Raw genomic sequence first — 20,547 nt, forward strand, 5'->3', positions numbered from 1 at the left:
ACTTAGACTAGTTGTGATGATATATTATGATGATATATGGGAGGTGACAGTGTGGTGGGTAGAGCAGTCGTCTCCCAACCAGAAGGTTAAAGGTTCAAATCTCAGTGCCCGCTGTCCACATATCGAAGTGTCCTTGGGCAAGACACTAAACCCCCAAGTTGCCCCCGATGGTTAGAGCCATGGGTCAAGTTAGTGCCACAGATGGCTGCCTTGATTTTGTACCGGAAACAAATTCCTTGTGTGTAACATACTCAGCTAATAAAGGTGATTATCCTTATAATCATGCTCATAGACACACATCTTATATAAAGTGAGCACAGAGCAACTGCCCCAACATCACACTCAGCTCATACATCATTCTGCACAGTGACATCCAACACCTGAAGTAACAATAAACAAAATACATTATTGAGTGGAAGATAATTTTAAAATACTTCTCATGTGTCCAGTGATAAAAGCCTGACCAAGCAAAAAGTACAGACCCTGTCATTCTGATAAAACCTGTGGTGCCAGTACATACTCCTTGCTTTAATCTTCCCCAAGGGTTAATTAATGTCAATACTCCTGATATAGCAATGTTTAAATATGTCAAGTCACTGATTCCTTGATCAAATTTGACTTAACAAAAAGAATTACTGAAATAACTGGTAAAAAAATTGATGTAAAAAGTAAACTTTCTTAGTCTTTATTGTTCATCCTTTTTTCAAGTGTTTCATTTTTCAGCTCTGTAATGTTTCATTAACTGCGAAATGCTTTAAAAACACACATACTCCAGTTTCACTGCATCTCATTCATTGCTTAATTCCATTTAGGTCACACTCAACCAAAGACAAAAAAAAGAAGAAAAAAAACTGAGTTCACACATCCACATCAGTGTTTCCTTTTGTTCAGTTCAGATTGTCACACATCAGCGCAAAAACAGTGTACAGATGCTTCACCCATATTTTCTTCAGTGTAAAACATTTGTACTGATGTGGGATAATTTGAACTAAATAAAACAAAAAATTTCAACATTTTATTGCTGTGGATGTGTGAACCCTCTTTATGTACTTTGTTCAACCCATAAAAAATTAGGCTACGAGAAGATGTGTGAAGTGAGAAGACCTGGTACATGCTGGACCTGTAGGTTTCTTCAGTGGCTGAGAGGATAGCACAGAAGTCATAGAAGTCATTATGTACCCCAAAGCCCCACACACTTGCCAGAGACACAGTCTAAATATCAGCCACTGTAAGCTTGCCTCTCTTATAGAACACTGCAGACATGTCAAAATATTTGCTGTGAAAGCGGCATATTGAGAGTCAAATGTAGTCTAGAAATATTCAGTTGTATACAAATAGGCTACTGCCCAAAGAAAGTACTTGTTTTAAACATGTGACATGTTTTAAGAAGTGGTCCTATTAAAGAAGCGTAGACTACATTTGTTATGGCGAACTGGTTCTCCGTTATGTTCACACTCCGCTGCCCTAGAGGCAACAGAGTCAAGAAAACTGAGTGAGTAAACAAAGAAGAAGAATCACTAAACGAGGAGGGGGCGGGTTCCCATGATGCATTGCCTTGTCAACGTAGGCAAACAGGAACATGGCTACCGGTGTTTAATGTCGTTAGTCATCTTTAAAATACAGTTCTACTGTCCGGATACAGGTTGTGTTGATATAATAGTTCCCGTTTTCTGCGACAGAAGAAAAGCCTTAGTAGACTTTATCATTGGAGCCGGACGATCCTTTGAATACAACGTCATTTTTTTCCATTAATCACAGACAGGTAATGGATCAGTTAGCTAAGTGCTAGCTCTGTCGATAGCTAGGCTATCGTTAGCATTGGCAATTAACTACCATGTCATTTTGAAAGTAGCTTTAAATCATTGCTCAAAAGTAGGCCACCGCAAAGACATCATAATGTATTCATTGTTGTTATGTTTACATGTAGCTAACCTATTGTAACGTTGTGACCTGTGGTGTTTGTCACGAGTCAAGGAGGGTTGACACGATTGCAGTTTTTGTGTGGAAGCTCTGTTATTAGTTTTAACATTTCACTGATTAAATTTCTTCAAGGTACCTCCGACATAAAATGATTAAGTTCTTAAATATTTAGGTCGTGACTAACAAGCAGCCTTGCTTTTGGGGGCAACTGACCTTATTTTCTTACAGAATAGTCACAAAACCAGTCAGTGTGTTCCCAGAATTTGCCAGTACTTGGTAGGTTTACTCCAGAGGCTTATTCTTCTGTGCTAATATTTTCCCTCATATTCACATGTTTTACTGCATGGGTTTGTAAAGAGTGCTTCTTTGTGAAACCATTATACTTGCCTGTTAAATCTATCCGGTGACAGAGGTTACACTGTAGCCTAAAAGTGATTTGTGGATAGTAACATCAGTATATTTTAAACTACTGCTGAAAGGATTAGGCTAGTTGGTTAATGGATTCATGATGGAATAATTTTATGACTTTGCAGTTGTTTTGCATTTGTCAATCTTGTTTTCTACCATTCTGTAGTCATTTGATAAACTTTCCACAGAAACAGAAGGGTTTACTCACTTCATGGTTCTCTGGTCTAGGGGCCCCTGGACCTGTGCCCGGCAGGCAGGTTCAGTAGTCCATCCATTCTTGGGGGTCTTGAAACAACAGTCTAATAGGAACATTTGATTTCAGTATTTGTAATAGAAATCTAGTATTCAGGATGTACATAGCTTGGTAATGTAATTTTGGGTTCAGAAGGACTAATCCCCAGGAGTACGGCTTGTAGTTTTGAACAGATTCAAGGATTAATTTAGATAGTCTGTTTTGAAAATTAGATGTAGTAGTTAAGAACATCCTCTGCTGTTCTCTTTCAGTGTGGGTCAGCATGGCAAGTCCAAGGACCAGAAGAGTTCTGAAGGAAGTAAGAACCCAGGATGAGAATAATGTAAGTCCTGAGCATCTTATTCAAGTTGCTTATGCTCACTTCTTAGTCCACATAGTGTCCCCTCACTAGAGCCTTATATTTCACACATTGTATTGCAGCAGATAGCAGGTGTTTAAGAGGCTTGCAGTGTACTGTAGCACCTCCCCACAATTCTCACCAAATGTCCTGCTATCAACCTAGTATTCCTAATATTAAGTGCATTCCTTTTATTCCTAAAGGACAAATATTAAGACACCACTGAATGTCATGCTGTCCGTTACAACAAAATGTGACCTCAATAATGAACATACAACTGAACTGATAAATTGATGACAATTTCCTCAAAAACTGAAACTTCATGAGATGCATAAAGATACATGTAATGTCAGGGCTGTTGTAATGGATTACATTCACTTGTACAGGTGCGCCTAATAAAGTGTTTAGTGAGTGTATACTATAATGTCTCCTAGTCTAAAAATGAATATGTTACAAGAATATATGTATTATTTAAATGATGGACAATAGCTTCACTTTGGAGCATCAACTCAAATAAAAGATTGCATTAAAAAGAAGTACTTTATTTTGTTGTTTAAATTGTTAAACCCTTTGCTCTCGAGATTTTGTTTCTCAGTGAAATATTTATGTACTTGTTGAAATGCAAGGTTTTAATGAATGTTTTGTAATGTTTGTTTTCCCCAAATAAATGCATGGTTTGGCTCTTTTTTTATGTTTACATAATACATAAACTTATTCAAGGTCCAATACTTCATGGTTTCTTTGCAGCTGTGTTTTGAATGTGGGGCTTTCAACCCTCAGTGGGTTAGTGTGACCTATGGCATCTGGATTTGTCTCGAGTGCTCTGGCAAGCACAGAGGCCTGGGAGTACATCTCAGGTAGGAAACTCTGAAGCATATTTGGCAACATTAGAGATGTTTCATATGTGATTTGCAACTATTCACTGATGTTTGCAGGTTTTACTGTTTCATTTAGCATGAAATAAAACTTTTAGAGGTGTACACTTAGCTTTTAGATAGATGTACCAGTGCTAACATCAAAAGGAACACTAAGGTTAATAATCTGTTTTGGATTCATGTCTGAGTCATGTGTATACAGTATGTTACCTTATTGTAATGACTAGGTTCACAAACAGCTGAACATCCCAGAGAAGTTGATGTATTTCTTTCATTCATTGCAGCAGATCTTTAACAGCCTAACAATGATTAATGTGTCTTTTCTGCCCTGCCTGCAGCTTTGTGCGTTCTGTCACCATGGACAAGTGGAAAGACACTGAGCTTGAGAAGATGAAAGCTGGAGGAAATGGGAAATTTCGCCTCTTTCTTGAACTCCAAGATGATTATGATCCCAACTGGTCCTTGCAGGAGAAATACAACAGCAGAGCTGCTGCACTCTTCAGAGACAAGGTGAGCTGTGCAGACTCAAAGATCTGTGATTAAAAAAATGTTGAGGTTTCTTGCTGAATGAAGACCACATCTATATTATTTCCTACACATTTAGCATTTTTGGAAAAAATCCTCATTTTAGCACTTTAGTCTTTAATTTTATAGATGCATACATTTTTGTACTAAGTAACAACTGACTGGAATTTTGTGTTCACTCTGATCCAAGATTTTAAGTTGTGATAATGAATTCAACCAGAGGGAACTTGGATCCTATAAAATCATAATTTTAACTGTATATACTCAGCAAATTGTGTAACCTATCATTTCATGGATATGAATTACAGCTTAATATTAAAAGCCAGTTGAAGAATGGTCCAGTGTAGCCTGGGGTTTCTATGTGACTTCTAGCTTGTACATTATGTGCCACTCGTTTAGCAGAATACTTCACATTCTTTTGACTCTGGACATGACAGGTCGCAACTTTAGCAGAGGGTAAGGAGTGGTCCATTGAAACATCCCCTGCCAGAAACTGGACCCCTCCTCAAGCCAAGACCAGCCTTTCATCCTTTCATCGGTATCAGTTTGATGAGGAAGTTCTAAACATAGTGTGTGTAATGTCAGATACAGAACAGCAGTAAATTCATATTTGCGTGTTTTTTTTTGGTTTTTTTTTTTTTTTTGAAGCTCTGGAGGGTCTGGACAAACCTCAGCTAAATCTAGCGACAAAGCTTTTGAAGACTGGTTGAGTGACGATGTTAACTCTTATCAGAGGTAAAAGCCTCACACTCTTTAAATCTCTTACGTACTCTTCTGTTATTTACTGTAATTGACCTGTTTAAAATGGTTTGTTGTCTTTCTTCAGTGGTGGGGGTTACAGTGGGAATCAAGAGAATCGTTATGTTGGTTTTGGTAACACTGTGACCCCAGAGAAGAAAGAGGAAGACTTCCTGAACAATGCTATGTCTTCTATTTATTCAGTAGGTTACGATATCTATTTTTAGGCTGATTAGTACCTTTGTCGTATTTTTCCTCCCATGTGACAGTTTCTTTTTCTTTTTGGCAGGGTTGGAGCAGTTTCACTGTGGGAGCTAGCAAGTTTGCTTCTATTGCTAAAGATAACGTAAGTATATTTATGTCACATCCTGTCTGTGAAGCATTGAATCTGAGGCTAGCTAAGAATAACAAGCCTTATAAAATAATAAAGATAATTCTCCCCCCATACAGACAACTAAACTGGCAAACCAAGCAACTTTAAAGGTAAGCCTACAGTCATGTTTAACTTGTTAGCGTTACTAATAAAGGTGTTTTTGTCTGGGAAAGATTTCTTAACATATAATGTAAACTTTCAAGCTGTAATAACTGTGTTACTGCTTTAACATCTCTTTGCCCTCTCTGGACGTAGTTAAGGGGCTATAAAGCACCCCCAGAACCGGTAAAGCAGATAATAGGTGCATGGCTTTTTTTCCGCATCATGTCTTTTATTTAAATACACATTACTGATGTTTGTTATTTTTGACAGCTTGTCAGTTTTTCAGTTTCTACTAAAGCCTTAAAACTTTTACATTTTGCAAAATGGTGAATGTCGTCTTCAGCCACTTCAGTTACACTAACAAAAGGCATTTTTTTTCTGTCTTGTACACTTTGGCTCTATGGATAACCTGTGAAAGACAGTAGTACATGTAACTGTATTATGGGATAGACTACAACCTCAAATCGGAAAAACTTGGGGTGGTAGGTAAAATTAAAACTGAAAATAGTGTTGTGTGAATCATCTGTTTCATGTATGACATTGAAAACAACACAGCAGCACATTATTTGATGTGACACCTCATCAATTTTGTTCTGTGTTCAGAATAAAGACATTTTAATTCAGATGCCTGCAGCACTTTCCAAAAAAAGTTGGGACAGTTGCATTTCAGGGCCAGTAATGAGGTAAAACAATGAAATGATGATTCCATTGGAAGCATGTGATGTCAACAGGCGACTGCATCATGATTTGGTAGAAAAGTGGCATCAAGAAAGGCCGAGCCCTTTAGGAGCAAAGATGGGCCGAGGACCGCCAGTTTGCCAACGTGTGTGAGAAAATTATTGAAGTATTCAGTATTTCAGGTCTTTTTTGGAAGGAATGGATGCCATGTGCTCCGGACCAAAGATGAAGAGTATGGTCTGGGGTTGTGTCAGTGCTCTTGGCAAAGGTAACTTACACTTCTGTGAGTCTCCATTACTGCTGAAAAGTACATAGAGATTTTGGAGCAACATGAGCTGCCTTCAAGACAACATCTTTTCCAGGGACGTCCATGCATATTTCAACAAAAAAAATGCTAAACTTCATACTGCACATTACCAATGTCTGGCTGTGGATGAAAAGGGCGCGAGTGCTGCACTGGCCTGCCCGTAGTCCCAGCCTGTCCCCAGTAGAGAAGGTGTGAAACAAAATTGCGTCAACACAACAACCCAGACCTTAAGACTTGTTTGCAGGTAGTTTGGGACAAAATGACACCTGACAAACCTAACCACTTGGTGTCCTTAAATGTCTTTTAAAGCAGATTCCAATTCTGATTAAGTGTTGTGAAAAGGAACAGCAACATCACACTGTGGTAAACGCTTTACTGTCCCTACTTTTTATGGGATGTGTTGCAGGCATCAGAATTGAAGTGAGTGTTTATTCTGAACAAACAATTAAATTGATGAAGTATCACATCAAATAATGTTATACTTTATTGCTTTCAATGTACTAAAGGGCACAGATGATTTACACATCTCTACTTTGAGTTTTAGTTTTGATTTTACGTACAGCCCCAACTTTTTTCTGATTTGGGGTTGTATATTACGGGATGGGAATTACCTTTAATTCCTACCCCTGATATAGAAGTGTTCTCTCACATCCATGGGTTATCCATTTATGCATGACAGTGTCTGTGTTGACTTCAGACAGTGCTGTAGAGGTGTAATGGTGTGTAGCAACATTTATCAGGCTTTTTGTGTACACTGTGTTGTTCATTACTTTGTTTTTGTTTTATTGTTGTCTTATCTAAAGTAAATAATCCTGAGGAAAAAGAATTTATGCAACCTGTTACTCAGGAGGGAAAGTAAATCTGCTAGTATATGAAAGTCTTCCTACTCGGAAAGAAGTATATATATGCAGTGTTGCCTCAGAAGAGATGTTTATGCTGCTGATGCAAAGTTTTTTTTTTTTTTGTTTTTTTTTTTTTGGAACCATTACACCCTCTAGTGCTTGTTCAGTGTCATGGTGAATGGGAATGATCAGTTAATGTTCTGCAACTGCAGAACAAGCAGCTCAGTGTCTTGTTCTCCTGTGAATGTTAAACTGTGTTTCATTCAAGTCACTTCTCCCCTCTGACTTCCAACTAGGCCACAGAGTTAGGACAGACATTTAATGAGAGTGTTATCAAACCGACTCAAGAAAAGGTAACACTGATGTTTGAAGTTGTCGCTTTGGTGGCGGGATGTAATGCATTAGGAAAAAAAACCAAACAGCTTCAGATGTGGATGTGCTATTTTCTACACCGCTTGTCTTTGTCAGTTTATCTGCTTCATGCCAGCTTACACTAAAGGACAAAAGCTGTGGTTTCTAATTTTTGTCTCCCAGTCAGTAATTCAACCATGCCATTTGCAGAAGCACGCAGCTGTGAACTGTTTCTTTGGGAATGGGTGTGAGTCAATGTGACATCTCAGCACATGCACTGGACAACTCTAAAAGTACATTTAACTCTGTTTGAGAGTCTTTAACCAGATAGTATGCCTGATTTCAAGGCATTCAGTTTTCACTTCAGGTTCTGTTTGCATAAAACTCACATCACCTTCCTGTTACCATATCAGTGTTTAAACATGTTCAGTTATTTTAACAATAGAAATTGAACTAGGGTTGGATGTTAAATTGTCTTTATACTTAAAGTTACAGACTATATTACATTGGCACTGAATGTTGTAAAATCAGTGCTGCTTTTGAAAAATGTAAAAAGTCCTGTGTCAAAGCTGGGTCACACCTACCTTCACAAATAAGAAATTCTTCATTTAAAAACATGTCTGCCCATTCATTTAGCAAGACAACTGATTTCAAACTCTCATATTTGGCTAGAAAAGGCTTCATTGGTTTTTTGGAAAATGTTCATATTCCATAGTCTTGGCCCTAAGGCTTGTAACAGTTGAATTCTGAAATGGCACAGCCTGGAGCTCTTCAGTTGGCAGTGGCTGCTCACTGGCTGTGCAAACGCAGTTTGTTAAAGGTTTGTTTGTGGCAAATTGTGTGAACTAACTAGTGCCGTCGTCTCCGAAGTCACAGTGAGTGTTTTTCCACATAGCTGCTCTAACTCTCAATGTCAGGTGAGCAGCTCCTGGATGTGTCTTTTAATGAGATCAATGAGTCCAGTGAAGCCGTAAGAAAACAAGCCAGCGTTCATAAATCACATTACAATTACATCATTTTACTCTTGCAAAATGGTCACAGCTGCATAAGTTTGGACATATTTTCCTTTGAAGAATAACCTTTTGTTATACATAAACAAAAAGTTATTCTTTCTCACACTGACCATAACAAAACACTTGTAATCAGTTTTTTTACAATGAAAAATAAACTGTTGTTCTTTTTGACAAACATAAACAGGAAGATTATTGTTGATATATGTTATTGTTGTTTTAATAAAAATTTGGCTCATCCAGGTGAAAGAGGGCAAATTGCTAGATGAAATGACTGTCAGCATCACTGGGCTGGCAAACAAGGTAGGACGGGCAGACGTCTGCCATGCTGTACACATTCGGAACCAGTCTCCTGAGTGAGGAACTGTAGCACTGATCCCAGTGCCCGATTAAACCAGGGCCTTTTAATCCAGATGTGCAAACACTGCAGAAGCAGTCCCCTCTTACATTGTAGCTCTCCAAGGAGTCTGGTTTTGAAATGTTGATTAATGTTTGAACAATACTAATTCAGTTAATCTGTCATTTTTCTTGCTGCCATTATTATTCTGGTGGTGAGTACTGTGTACACATCTTTTCTGCTGTTGGATAACCAGCATGCAACTTTATTATTACTGCCTCAAAGACTGAAATAGCCTTGTAGCTAATGTTAATATTTTTATAATAGGCCATTACTTTCCTTCAGTTATCATTTGGCTTTCTGCTTAAGTAGAAACATAATGTGTTAGTTGGATATTACAACATTCTAATTTGATACATTGACTTTCATTTGAAATGTTTTGTCAGCTGAAGTGTTTTCTTTGCTTAGGTTCAGGGGGCTAGTGCAAAACTCACCAATCTCTTCTCTGGAAATCCGGAAGATGGGTAATATGAACAACTTCAAGCTATTTTAAAAATTCCACATACAAAATTCTTTTGTACTCTGTCATCTGATGTTATGAAATGTGAATTTTACATGCCTGTCTTTATGTTTTGACTGCGTTCAGGTCTGCTGGAGAGAGCTACCAGAACATGGATGCCGCTGAGGGATATCAAGGCAGTTCTAGCCAGCCTGTCTCAAGGGACTTCTGGGAAACCTTTGGCAGCAACAGCTCCTTAAAAGCCAAGAAGTCTCCCAGCACCGACAGCTGGACCATCGCAGATAATTCCGCAAAGAAGAGCTCTGACAGTTGGGATAACTGGGGCTCCGAAGCAGCATCCAACAACATACACAGCACAGAGGATAGCTGGGAGGCCTGCGACAACAACTGGGAGAATGCGGATGGTAAGACGAAGAAAAGTCCCACCAAACCCGCTGAGGATACGTGGGGTAATGCAGACTGGTAGTCACCTCCCAACCTTACATGTCAGCTCGTTTCCACTCTGGCCTTCTCCCTGTCTTCTTTCACCTTCCAGGAAAAGACCTGCCTCTCAGCTCAGTTCCTGTCAATCCATTCAAAATATATTTATTATAAACCTAAGAAACAATGAGTGACGCCTCCGCTTAAGTTGAGCCGACTGATAAATTCATATTCTTAAAGAATAATATTAACGTACAGTCATGTATATTATTGTAAATTAACATGGTCAGAATAAAGATGGATCAGTGTAGGTAATTGACTACCTGGGCTCCTTAAATATCTTAAGTGAACTAACCAGTGTTAATCCTCTGTCATGGTTTAATGATACTGGTTTTAGTTCACCATATAAAGATGCATGAACAAGAAAATCCGACATTGTAAATATGAATCATTGTATGTGCTTTACTAAAGACTAGTCACAATATTTCTGTCCTCAAATTGACTTTTTCTGTCCTTTAGACATTTTGCATATTTTATTTTTGTAGAACTGATCTTGCATAGAATGAGTCCCTTAACATATTGATGTTACAGTGTGTTGAATGAAATTTAAAAGAACAAAAAAAACACTGTAACAAATTGGCTAACAATCAAAATCTGTGGCTGTCAGTTTTGAATTACCTTTATGCCATTTTTTTGTTTTTTAAATACATATGTAATTTTGTTTGAAAGCACAGAGCTGCTGATACGACATTATCTTGTTATCAAGACCAGAAACTGATGCAACAGGTTTCTAAGAAATTCAGTTCAATGTCCTAAACAAATCAACTATATCTATAATTTCCTCTCTAGTAAAATGGTCAGGTTGCTTTAGATTTAATGGATACGTCATGTAGACAAGTGACAAAAACCTTCTGTCAAATTTGATGTATTTAATTTAAAGTCAATGAGCTGTTGAAACAAATTCTGAGGTTGATTCAATATTGTGATTTTACTTTCATGTCTTTCCATCTTCTCTCTCTGCTGTTAACAGCCCAAGACTTAACTGCAATTTCTATTCAAAAGTTTGTAGCAAGAGTCTTTAGTTCCAGATAAACACAACCCCAATGTCATGTTAGCATTTTTTGTCATGCATCCACTCAAGTTAATACAACATTTTGTGGTTCATCACATTGTTTTTTTCTTTAAATTATTTTGTCTTCATTTATGTATGAAATTATTCTGTTGGTGTGTATAAAAATGCCGGGAGTCAATCGCAAAATAAAATTCACAAGCATAAAATTTTGAATGCCATTGTACCCACCGTTACAGGGGGGAAAGGAGGCGCATTATTATGAACTCATGTTTTCTTGTTTTTCTTTTTCTGACATGATACTATTTGAACTGAAATTTAGTGCAGGTCAACTTTCAAATTAGAGTTCACACTTTAAGGACGGGCCGCATTCACTCATTTGGGTCCTGGCATTTTGACGAGCTTTCATTCTCATATAAATCCAGCTGGACCCCTAAAGAGTAGTGGGTTGTATAATGAAAGCCATTGTTGGACATAATCGATTTAATTCAGAAGTTCCCACTTTTACATTCAACATGCACTCATTTGGGAATCTTAACTGTCTAAAGATGATGTACTGTATACACTAGTTTATCGTAGATCATTTCTCATGAAAGTTGCTCATTGCTGGGTAAAATACTGCGTGTACTGTATGCGTGTTGTCTGCATGGAGTTGCACCCGTTGAGCCTGTGGGCCTGCAACCTCAGACCCCAGCAGAACTGACAGGTTGTTGTAAATTGAATCTCTTATAATGAAGCTGTGTGCAGTGTTCTCCACATTGATGTCGGGTGTTGTTGCACATTGGTTATTCTGTGTTGTGTGGATTTGGTGTCAGAGAAATCTGCACGCTTGTATTAACATCTAAATCGCGGAGTGAAATTAATGAGGCTCATTATATGCTGGATGCTTAGATGGTCATAGTTTTTCATAGTTTTCAAACAATTGTTTGAATTAATGTAACTGACCTACTGCATCCCTTGGTCAGAGGCAAAATGTTCATCGCAAAATGATCATGAAAAGCTCATTGTTTCAAAGATTAGGAATGTAAAAAGTGTGAAACTGAGTATTTTATTAAGCCTGTTTGTCCAGTAACCAACACTGGTAGTGCACGGGTATTGCAGCACCTAAACGTCCCAGCATGGCCTTTTATTCCCTGTAACGCAGAATGTTGCAACTTTATCATTCTTTTTCCAGCTGTGAAGATGAATTTGTATTTTAACAACCTACGGATCCTCAGTTTTCTTACATGATCCAAACCACTCATAATAAACTCAAGGTGCACTTAATAGAACCAATTCTAACAGAGGTATAACTTGTGTCTGACTTTATTGGAACTTTTACAATAGATTCTAAAGTTAACGACTAATACCAGAAGACATCTTAACATGCTTAGTTTGTATCGGACTCTTAGAGCCTTGGTGTCATACTAATTGCTCACAGAGTAGTTTGCTAGTGCAATATAGCTGCTGGTTTGTTATTGGCTAGTTATATCATTTTGCTGTACTTGTTCCTCAGTCGACTTCTTGACTGATAGAAATAACATTTTACAATCACACAGGTTTTAAAGTGTGAAGGATAGATCCTGGGAACTTTATTCCCTGTCCATTTCCTACCTCTAAGAAGTGTTTAGTTTACGGCCGAATACCTAGTGCCCCCCCCCCCCTTTCTTAACCATTCAGCATTGTTTTAATGTCGGCCTCATTACAACAGCTTTTGATTTGCAAGTGTTTAATATGGGCCAACGCCCGTGCCCCCCCCCCCCCCCTTTCTTAACCATTCAGCATTGTTTTAATGTCGGCCTCATTACAACAGCTTTTGATTTGCAAGTGTTTAACTGCAAAGATTGGTATGTTTTTCACTGACAATGCAATGAGGTAAGAACTGAACACTCCCGGAACATTTGTGAACCTCTGCACTCGTGTTCATGTATAGTCATTTGTTAAATGCCTTAAACAGCTGTATTTGTTTTCTGTTGATGCTGACGTCAGTTTGTGTGTGTGTGATCCATTGAGGTGTACATGTCGGCACACATATAAATACCATAGGTTTTCTTTTTTTTGAATGTTCTTTTGGGGTTACTGACAAACCTTATTTGTGGTCAAATTGGAGAACGTATTACTAAATGATATACAACCAGTAGTTCTTCATATATGGAGATGGTGCTTTTATATAACCTGATTGTTTTATTTTTTTTTTTTTTGGACACCATCTGAATCTCATTCTGAACTTGAACATTCCACAGCAACAGTTTAGCTCAGTGTCTGTGCCTGTCGAACATTTGAGATTGGGTATGTCCGTGTTTGTTGATGAAACTTGTATCAAATATACAATTTTTATGTCATGCATTAGATGTAATGTGGAGCTAAAGAAACATTTTCATAAGTCGTTTCCTCACTGAACTGAAATGCAGCCTGCTTGCCCCTCCATGTTTCACCAGCAATCGTCCCATGACATGAGCCAGTGTTACCCACTCAGCTGAGGCTGATATTTTCCTTGTACACATGGTTTCTGTGTTAAATAAAAATGTATTGTGCTGTGAATGTAATGGTATTTTACTTATTGCCCCTGTGATGCAGAATCTATTAGTCATAAAAATCCAAATTTACGTTTCTTAAAAATGTAGTCATAATTAAGAAAATAGCTCCTATCCTGATCAACTGAATTTCATCTGTTAATCATTTTCTCCTAATAGCTGACTGAATGAACACAATATAATGTGATCTTGTTACAGGCACTGCGTCGATTTGCACGTCAAAAGAGAAAGTGCTAAATATTTGATGAAAAGTAGTAGTGTAGTGATAATTGCCTGCTAACTACTGGTTGTTTTAAAGATTGAGCAATATTAACCATGTCAGGATCTGCAGGGAAAAAAAAAATCAGGAAGCATATAATTTTGTGTTCTTGTCGGTTTTAGGATTTTAGTAATGTCGCATCCTCCTTACAGTCCCACTGTGCATTTGAGGAAGATGTCAGTCTGACAATGCACAAATCATACATCAAGGCCTGTCTTATTTGCAGACGGTTACATTTACATTGTGTCCCGCCTACAAGGCGTGGAATTAGTCTTCTTTCTAAAAGTATTCCACTGGAGAGGAGGATACTGACTGAGGGCATCACCGATGGCCCGGACTCGGGGTGAGTAACACTGATCATTGACATTAGCAGCTAAGTCGCCTTTGGCAAAACGAAAATAGATCCAGTGAGAATTGGGACATCGTATGAATATCCACCGAGTGACAGGCTGCACCATGACAGCAATGGAGGAGCAGACAGGGACTGGCTGGACGACTGAATAACATTAACCGCCTTTGAGGAATAACGCTGGTATTGGCTGTAATAGCGAGTGAGTTTGCTGTTAGTGTTACTTTCATACAGGCGTCAGTACTGTCTGTATTAGCCGCGGTTTAATGTACAGACATTATCACGAGTTGGGATTTATTTCCCCTAAGATCACAAGGCTGAAAATGCTGCTGCTACATCGGTGTATGAGCTCCATCTGGTTTCCATAGCTCCAGTCCAGCCTGGTGGGTCACCTATAACCAGGCCTTAAACCTGTTAATAAGTTAGCTTAAGGCTATACAAGAGGCGCGCATTAACTGCTAATGTCCATGAGATGACAGCTTCTCACATGCAGGAGGAATGGTTGTTGTCGCGTTTCCAAAATGTTTGTATTAACTGAATCATCTTTTTGTGTGAAGAGGATAAGGGAAAATTGCCAAAGTAGTTTTTTCCTTTACTAAACCGAGCAGTCATCTCCATATAAGCATCATAAACCCAGAGGGGGCGCCACTCCATGTAGTTATCCAACGAGCTAAGTCATTAACTATTATGAAAAGTTTGACGCTTCGGAGCCTACGCGGTTTGACCCAGGCAGAAGCTGCGAACCGTATAAAAGAAGAGTAAAATGGCGTCAGAAACATCCGGGTCGCGGTGAAAAGTAGCTGGCCCCGGGACAAGTGTTCAGGGGTTCTTTAGAGCTGAAGCTCCCACCACACTGCGGGATTTCTTTCAGGCTGGAGCTCCTTAGCAGTTGTTGCTATGACACCGCCACAGCACGTGCAGCCAATGAACTGGCTCCCAGTACAGACCGGTAACCAGGCGTACACCCATGGACGGATTATGAGATTTTGGGCCCCTGGGCACAGACATGTAAAAGCCCCCCACTTTTCCTACAGCGGTTACCCTGAGGGAGAGAGAGACCCAAAATAACTACAGGCAACATAGTGGTTGCCATCCTTTCTCTATTTGCAGTCATTTTGTAATTGTTTGTGTTTTTGTAGTGTTGTTGTGACTCTGCTGTTGCTGTGCATTTATTTGTAGTAGATTTGAGTCACTTTGTAGTTGTTTTGAGTCTTTATTGTCATGTTGCATCTCACTGCAGTCAGTCTGCACCCCCCTTTATTTCTTCCCGCTGAATACTTGAACATCAGAGGCGGCGTACCTTCTTCTGGGAATTAGAAATACCAGTGTCTGTACAGTCAGCTAAACTGTCCCAAAACCCTCAGGATAGCTGTGGCAAACTGTAGAGTTTCACTGTTCTCAATAAACCTGCATCCTTTTACTTCAGTCTTCTGAGGACTAACCTCAGAGTAATTTACACTTCTGAGTAATTTGCACCAGAGGCGGGCATACTTTCTTCTGGAAAACAGCTGAGATCAGTGTCTGTACAGTCAGCTAAACAGCACCATGAAGTCAGGTGGTCATTGAGTAATGGATGAAAAACAGAAATGAAAGCAGATAAAGTGCAATTTTGGGTGGAATTAAGAAACATTAATTACAAGCAGTGGACATTTTAAAAGTGGCTCCAGTTGAGGCTGGTTCCAGCTGTGGGCAGCATAATGGCTACAAGCATCTTCCTCATTTTGAATCAGTTGCAATTGTCTGATCGTTTTACTGGGGAGGCCGATCAGCAGTGCATTACAGTAGTCTGCCCTAGAAACAAAAGCATGAATGAGCTTTTCTAAATCCTCTTAGATAGAAAGTTCCTCATTTTTGCTGCAGTAAGTTTTTAAGCTGCCAGAATGATGACTTTGTTACAGCTCTGATGTGGCCATTATAATTTAGATCCTCATCATAGATTACACTAAGATTCCTGACACAGGTGTTAGTTTTTAGTGTCCTAGACCTAAGGTAATCACTGACCGCCAGCCTTATTTCTTTGTTTCCAAAAATAATTATCTCTGTTTTGTGTTTGTTTAGATGGAGGAAATTTAGTTGCATCCAGCTGTTTACTTTATCAAGACATAGACATAATAAGTCTATAGGACCATAGTCATTTGGTGAGAGCCTTAAGTATATCTGCGTGTCGTCCATGCAGCTATGATAAGTAACACTACATTCCTGGAGATTTCAAAAAAGCAGAAGCATGTACAGGATGAATAGGAGGGGCCCAAGAATCAGTCCTTATGGGGCACCGTACCTCATGGTGGTTCTTTCAGATTCATAATTACAAATACTGACTACATATCCCCTGTCTTCTAGTTATGATCTGAGCCACCTGAGGATGGTTCCTGATAGTCCCTCCCAGTTTTTCATTCTGTCTAGAAGTAATTCATGAACCACAGTGTCAAATTCTGAGCTAAGATCTAATAACATCAAGGCTTTTAAGTTCCCCGTGTCATTATTTAAGCGAATGTCATTTAAAATCTTTATGGGAGCAGTTTCAGTGCTATGGTATATCTGGAAAGCTGATTGAAATCTATCAAGGATATCATTTGTTTGCAGGAAGTACTGTCCATACTGTCCAACCCCGGAGTCCGTAAGTGTATTGCATAGATAATAAGATACCTATAACACTGCACAACTTTCTGTGAGACTTTAGCCAGCTGTCAGTGCTGAAAATTGCAAATTAGCACCAGAACTTCCTTGTGGGAAACTTTTCAGCAGGGCAGGCTCAGAGATCACACATTACGTGAAGTGCTGGGCAGCCTGCTTGAAGAGGAGGCGGTGCAGTCTCTCCATCAGATGGCTGGTTGGAGTCTGAATTTAACTGGCAGTTTTCACTCTGTACCATTTGTTGTAGTCAGTGTTAATCAAATATACTGCACCCTATCTCAGTTGAATTGGGTTCAGTAATCCCATGGCTCAAAGTTGTAGAGATGAAAGGATTCAGGCATGCATGCCTATTATTCACATTACTACAGTTTAAATTCCAGCGGCAGATGTCAGAGCCACTGTTGATACAAACTGCCAGGGGAACATACAGCATTTATAGGATGAGACAAACAGTCACATTCCTCAGAAAGACTGTGCTGCATTTCTGAAATTGCACTATAACACAGCTACATCTCTAGGAAAGAAGCCATCTCCTCAGGTTGGTTCAGGGCAGTTTGTTTCACCTATAACAGTTTGCTAAAGATTTTTTTTTCCAAATGAGCAGCTATAAGCCAAACAAAGTGTTTTGTGTCCTGAAAGCACCCTGAGTGCAAAGAGCCTTTTAGAGAATGGCAGTGTCTTTTTCTTTTCTTTTTTACCACTTTCTTCCAGTCACTGGCAGAGTCTGTCAGACAGCTTTTCATGCTCCCTTCGTGTCAGAGCGGAGCAGAGAGATCTCTTTCTGTTGCCAAAGACGGGTCCCTACCCCCTTGCTCTCGCTCTTGCATTTCAGAGCAGTCTTTGGAAATAATGAAATGAGTTTAATAAGCATCTCTGCTGCTGTAATTTACTGTTAAAAATGACACACATAAGGACACAGAAGGGAGGAAATGTTTCAAGGTAAATAATGGTGTGGCATGAAAATTAAACAAAGAAAATTTAACCACAGACGTGATTTACTTAAGAGCAGTAAAATGTCATTTGAAATGTAAAATGTGAAGAGTGACATGGGATGACTGTTTATGGGAGTTTGTGATAAAAGTATTGTGATGGTGTTTTCATTGATTTTTATGGGTAATATCAGTATTTAACTTTTAAAAAAATCCAGTGAATGCATTCAGTTTGGTTGGAACTGAAATACTGAGTGAGATATTTTAGAGTTGGAAAAATAAATAAGCCTAGGTTCTCATTATCTCAAACATATCTTTTCCATTTCAGCGCAGCCGTTTCTTGGTATTTGGCAGCCAACAAATGCAACTTATCTGTGATAAGCTAAAATATGGCTGATAATATCAGCCAGGCCAATATATCAGTCGGGCTCCACTGTGATTTTCTGACAGGGCCAGCCATGAAAGAGTTGTCTGCCTTTTTATTCCTCCACAACAGAAACACAGAAATACAATTTTGGTATGAAAAGTCTGTGAAGAAAGCCATAACATCAGTGAAGTATAAAGATATTTGGTTTATCTATATGAGCAATAATGTGCAAACCTTTCCTGGGCATCTAAACTTAGCAGACCCAGAGTCCAGTAGGCCAAAGACCTGAGCCAGTCAAGTTACTCTATATATGTGTTAGTGAGTGTGTGCGCAAGTCTTTATTACATTGTGTGGCTCCGGTTTTTTCTGTTTGTTTCTTTCTTTTTTTGTTAATGCCATTGTGAGGATGTTTTAGCCTGCCCTCATAACTTAAGAGGGATTTCTCAATGTTAAGACTTGGTTTTAGGGATCAGGCTAGAATTAGTTTTAGGTTAAGGTTGGTGGTAGACATGTAGTTGTGATGGTGAAGGGTAAGGTAAGGAGCTAGGGAATGCATTGAGTGTCCTCACAAGTGCAGTAAGACATGACCGTGTGTGGTTTTGTAAAACAGTCATGCTTATTGTTCCCTTCACTGACAGATTCAGTTCAGTGGAGAGAAAATGCAGAGATGAAGCAAATGTTTGGGCTTGAAGGAAAACGAGGTTCTGCTCTGACGTGACCGCTGTGTGTGGGTTTGTGTGTTCACAGGGGAGCTGACACAGTGGTTCACACAACAGAGCAGCGAGAGTGACTGACCCCCTCCGCACTTCTCCATTAGGTGATGCATAACCTCCAGTTCATATTACACTGACAGCCTGAACAGGTTTTTACTCAGCACGGGTCCAAACATTTTGACATACTGTAGGAGTTACAGTACAACAATGAAATAACATTTATATTATTTTGACATTAGGTAAGTTATCAAATGTGTTTCATACAGTAATTTATCATTTTAATGCAATAACTTTTCATATTCACAAATAAATGTAATACATTCAGATGTTCTAAAAGTGTATTTTGACTAAGTGCTTTATCAACAGGTGATTACAACAAGCATCTTTTTTACTTCTATAGGGTGCTACAGTAACTAGCCATGCCACCTCCAGCTGACATTGTGAAGGTGGCTATTGAATGGCCTGGTGCTAATGCTCAGCTCATAGAGATGGACCAGGTCTGTATTTGCATAGAATGTGGCATTAAATACATCTCCAGTCTGCCTCTGATGGCTGAAACCTAATCGAGTAATTTGACTTTTAAAGGGGGAAGTTGTGTATCGCTTTTAACTTGTTTTGAATGGGAACGTCATGACTAACGCTGAGATGCGCTTTAGCTTTGCAGAATACATAAAATGACCTGCAGTGCTTTTCATGCCAGAGAACATTAGATTTAAGAAAAGTAATTTTGCCTTTAAATTGTCATTGCAAGAAAAAAAATAAGGCTGTGAGTAGTGATGATTTATCTTTCATTTCAGTCATTTAATGTTATAATTTGCATGTTTGCAATGTTTTTTTTTCTGTTTGCAGAAAAGACCTTTGTCTTCAATAATACGGGAAGTATGTGATGGGTAAGCTTTATTCCTACATATTTTAATATTTCCAGATGACTTCTATTCTCGTTGACATTGTGCTCATTACCCAGATGATAGGTTTTACTAAGGTTTAAGGTAGGGATCAGCTAAAATTGGTCATTGTGGTGGTTTGGATGGATAGAGTAAACAGAAAAGCAGAAGTTAAAGTTTTATCACTTAGTTCTGTTTGGTTACCTAAAGCAAAAAAAAAAAAAAAAAAAAAATCCAGTACTACTGAACTTCTCTAATGATGTGACTACTCTGGTCTGTCTGTTGATTCCTTTGGTTGTTGCAAGAAACAGTCAAAGCTCTGGGAAAAATTCTTTGAAAGGAGAACAGCAGCCCAACTCTTATTTGTGCTCTACATCAGTAACCACGTGTGCTGTAAATCAGTCATGAAGATTGTTTTAGTCCCACCAGAGGCACTCAAGCAGTGACGTGCGGTCAGGGGAGGCAGGTAAGGCAGAGCCTCCCCTGTCAATCTTGAAAAGAAAAAAAAAGTTAACCATAAAATATAATAAATGTTAATATTTGCTGGTGTGTGTTGTAGGCCCTTTTGCCGTTCGAATCCGATGTTGAAGGATTTTTTTTTCAATAATGAATAGCAGAATTTCCGTATGTCCCGTTTAAATACATGGAGGAGATGCCCGATGAGGCAGCACTTTGCTGTGCCTCTCGGTGGATCGTGTAATCCTCACAAACTGTATGCAATGCAAATAGTGTGTCGCTGTCCCTCTATATATCGCAAATAAAATGCTTTCAAACCCTCTGATTATATACTGCCTTGCCATAATCTGGATAATGTATAAAATGTAGTTCTGTAAC

General features: G+C 38.8%; 2 protein-coding genes across 12 annotated transcripts in view; both read left to right on the forward strand.

The window, feature by feature from the left end:
- The first annotated feature begins 1,535 nt into the window (after positions 1 to 1,535).
- arfgap1 (ADP-ribosylation factor GTPase activating protein 1) lies at positions 1,536 to 10,100 on the forward strand. 7 transcript variants are annotated; one of them, XM_020592501.1, is made up of 14 exons: positions 1,536 to 1,762; positions 2,833 to 2,903; positions 3,666 to 3,775; positions 4,132 to 4,303; positions 4,756 to 4,856; positions 4,967 to 5,053; positions 5,145 to 5,259; positions 5,346 to 5,402; positions 5,507 to 5,539; positions 5,685 to 5,714; positions 7,655 to 7,711; positions 8,963 to 9,022; positions 9,525 to 9,580; positions 9,703 to 10,100. In XM_020592501.1, the coding sequence occupies exons 2-14, from the start codon at positions 2,844 to 2,846 to the stop codon at positions 10,040 to 10,042; spliced, it is 1,278 nt and encodes a 425-aa protein (XP_020448157.1). In that variant the 5' UTR covers positions 1,536 to 1,762; positions 2,833 to 2,843; the 3' UTR covers positions 10,043 to 10,100. The 7 variants fall into 7 exon arrangements, with proteins under 7 accessions (XP_020448157.1, XP_020448159.1, XP_020448158.1 ...); XM_020592503.1 differs by lacking the exon at positions 8,963 to 9,022 and having other exon boundaries at positions 9,531 to 9,580; XM_020592502.1 differs by lacking the exon at positions 5,685 to 5,714.
- Positions 10,101 to 13,851: 3,751 nt separating this feature from the next.
- The window catches only part of elmo2 (engulfment and cell motility 2), a 22,748-nt gene continuing 16,052 nt past the window's right edge, over positions 13,852 to 20,547 (forward strand). Inside the window, exons 1-4 of one of the 5 annotated variants that reach the window (XM_020592495.1) lie at positions 13,852 to 14,180; positions 18,864 to 18,933; positions 19,230 to 19,326; positions 19,679 to 19,719. In XM_020592495.1, coding sequence (XP_020448151.1) covers positions 19,249 to 19,326; positions 19,679 to 19,719 — 119 coding nt within the window. In that variant the 5' untranslated portion in view covers positions 13,852 to 14,180; positions 18,864 to 18,933; positions 19,230 to 19,248. Of the gene's footprint in view, positions 14,181 to 14,210; positions 14,389 to 18,863; positions 18,934 to 19,229; positions 19,327 to 19,678; positions 19,720 to 20,547 lie in introns of those variants that run through there. The other 4 variants (XM_020592498.1, XM_020592499.1, XM_020592500.1 and 1 more) reach the window with 4 other exon arrangements.

The sequence above is a fragment of the Monopterus albus genome, unplaced genomic scaffold (genome assembly GCF_001952655.1).
Source record: "Monopterus albus unplaced genomic scaffold, M_albus_1.0 scaffold18.1, whole genome shotgun sequence".
Classification (NCBI taxonomy): domain Eukaryota; kingdom Metazoa; phylum Chordata; class Actinopteri; order Synbranchiformes; family Synbranchidae; genus Monopterus; species Monopterus albus.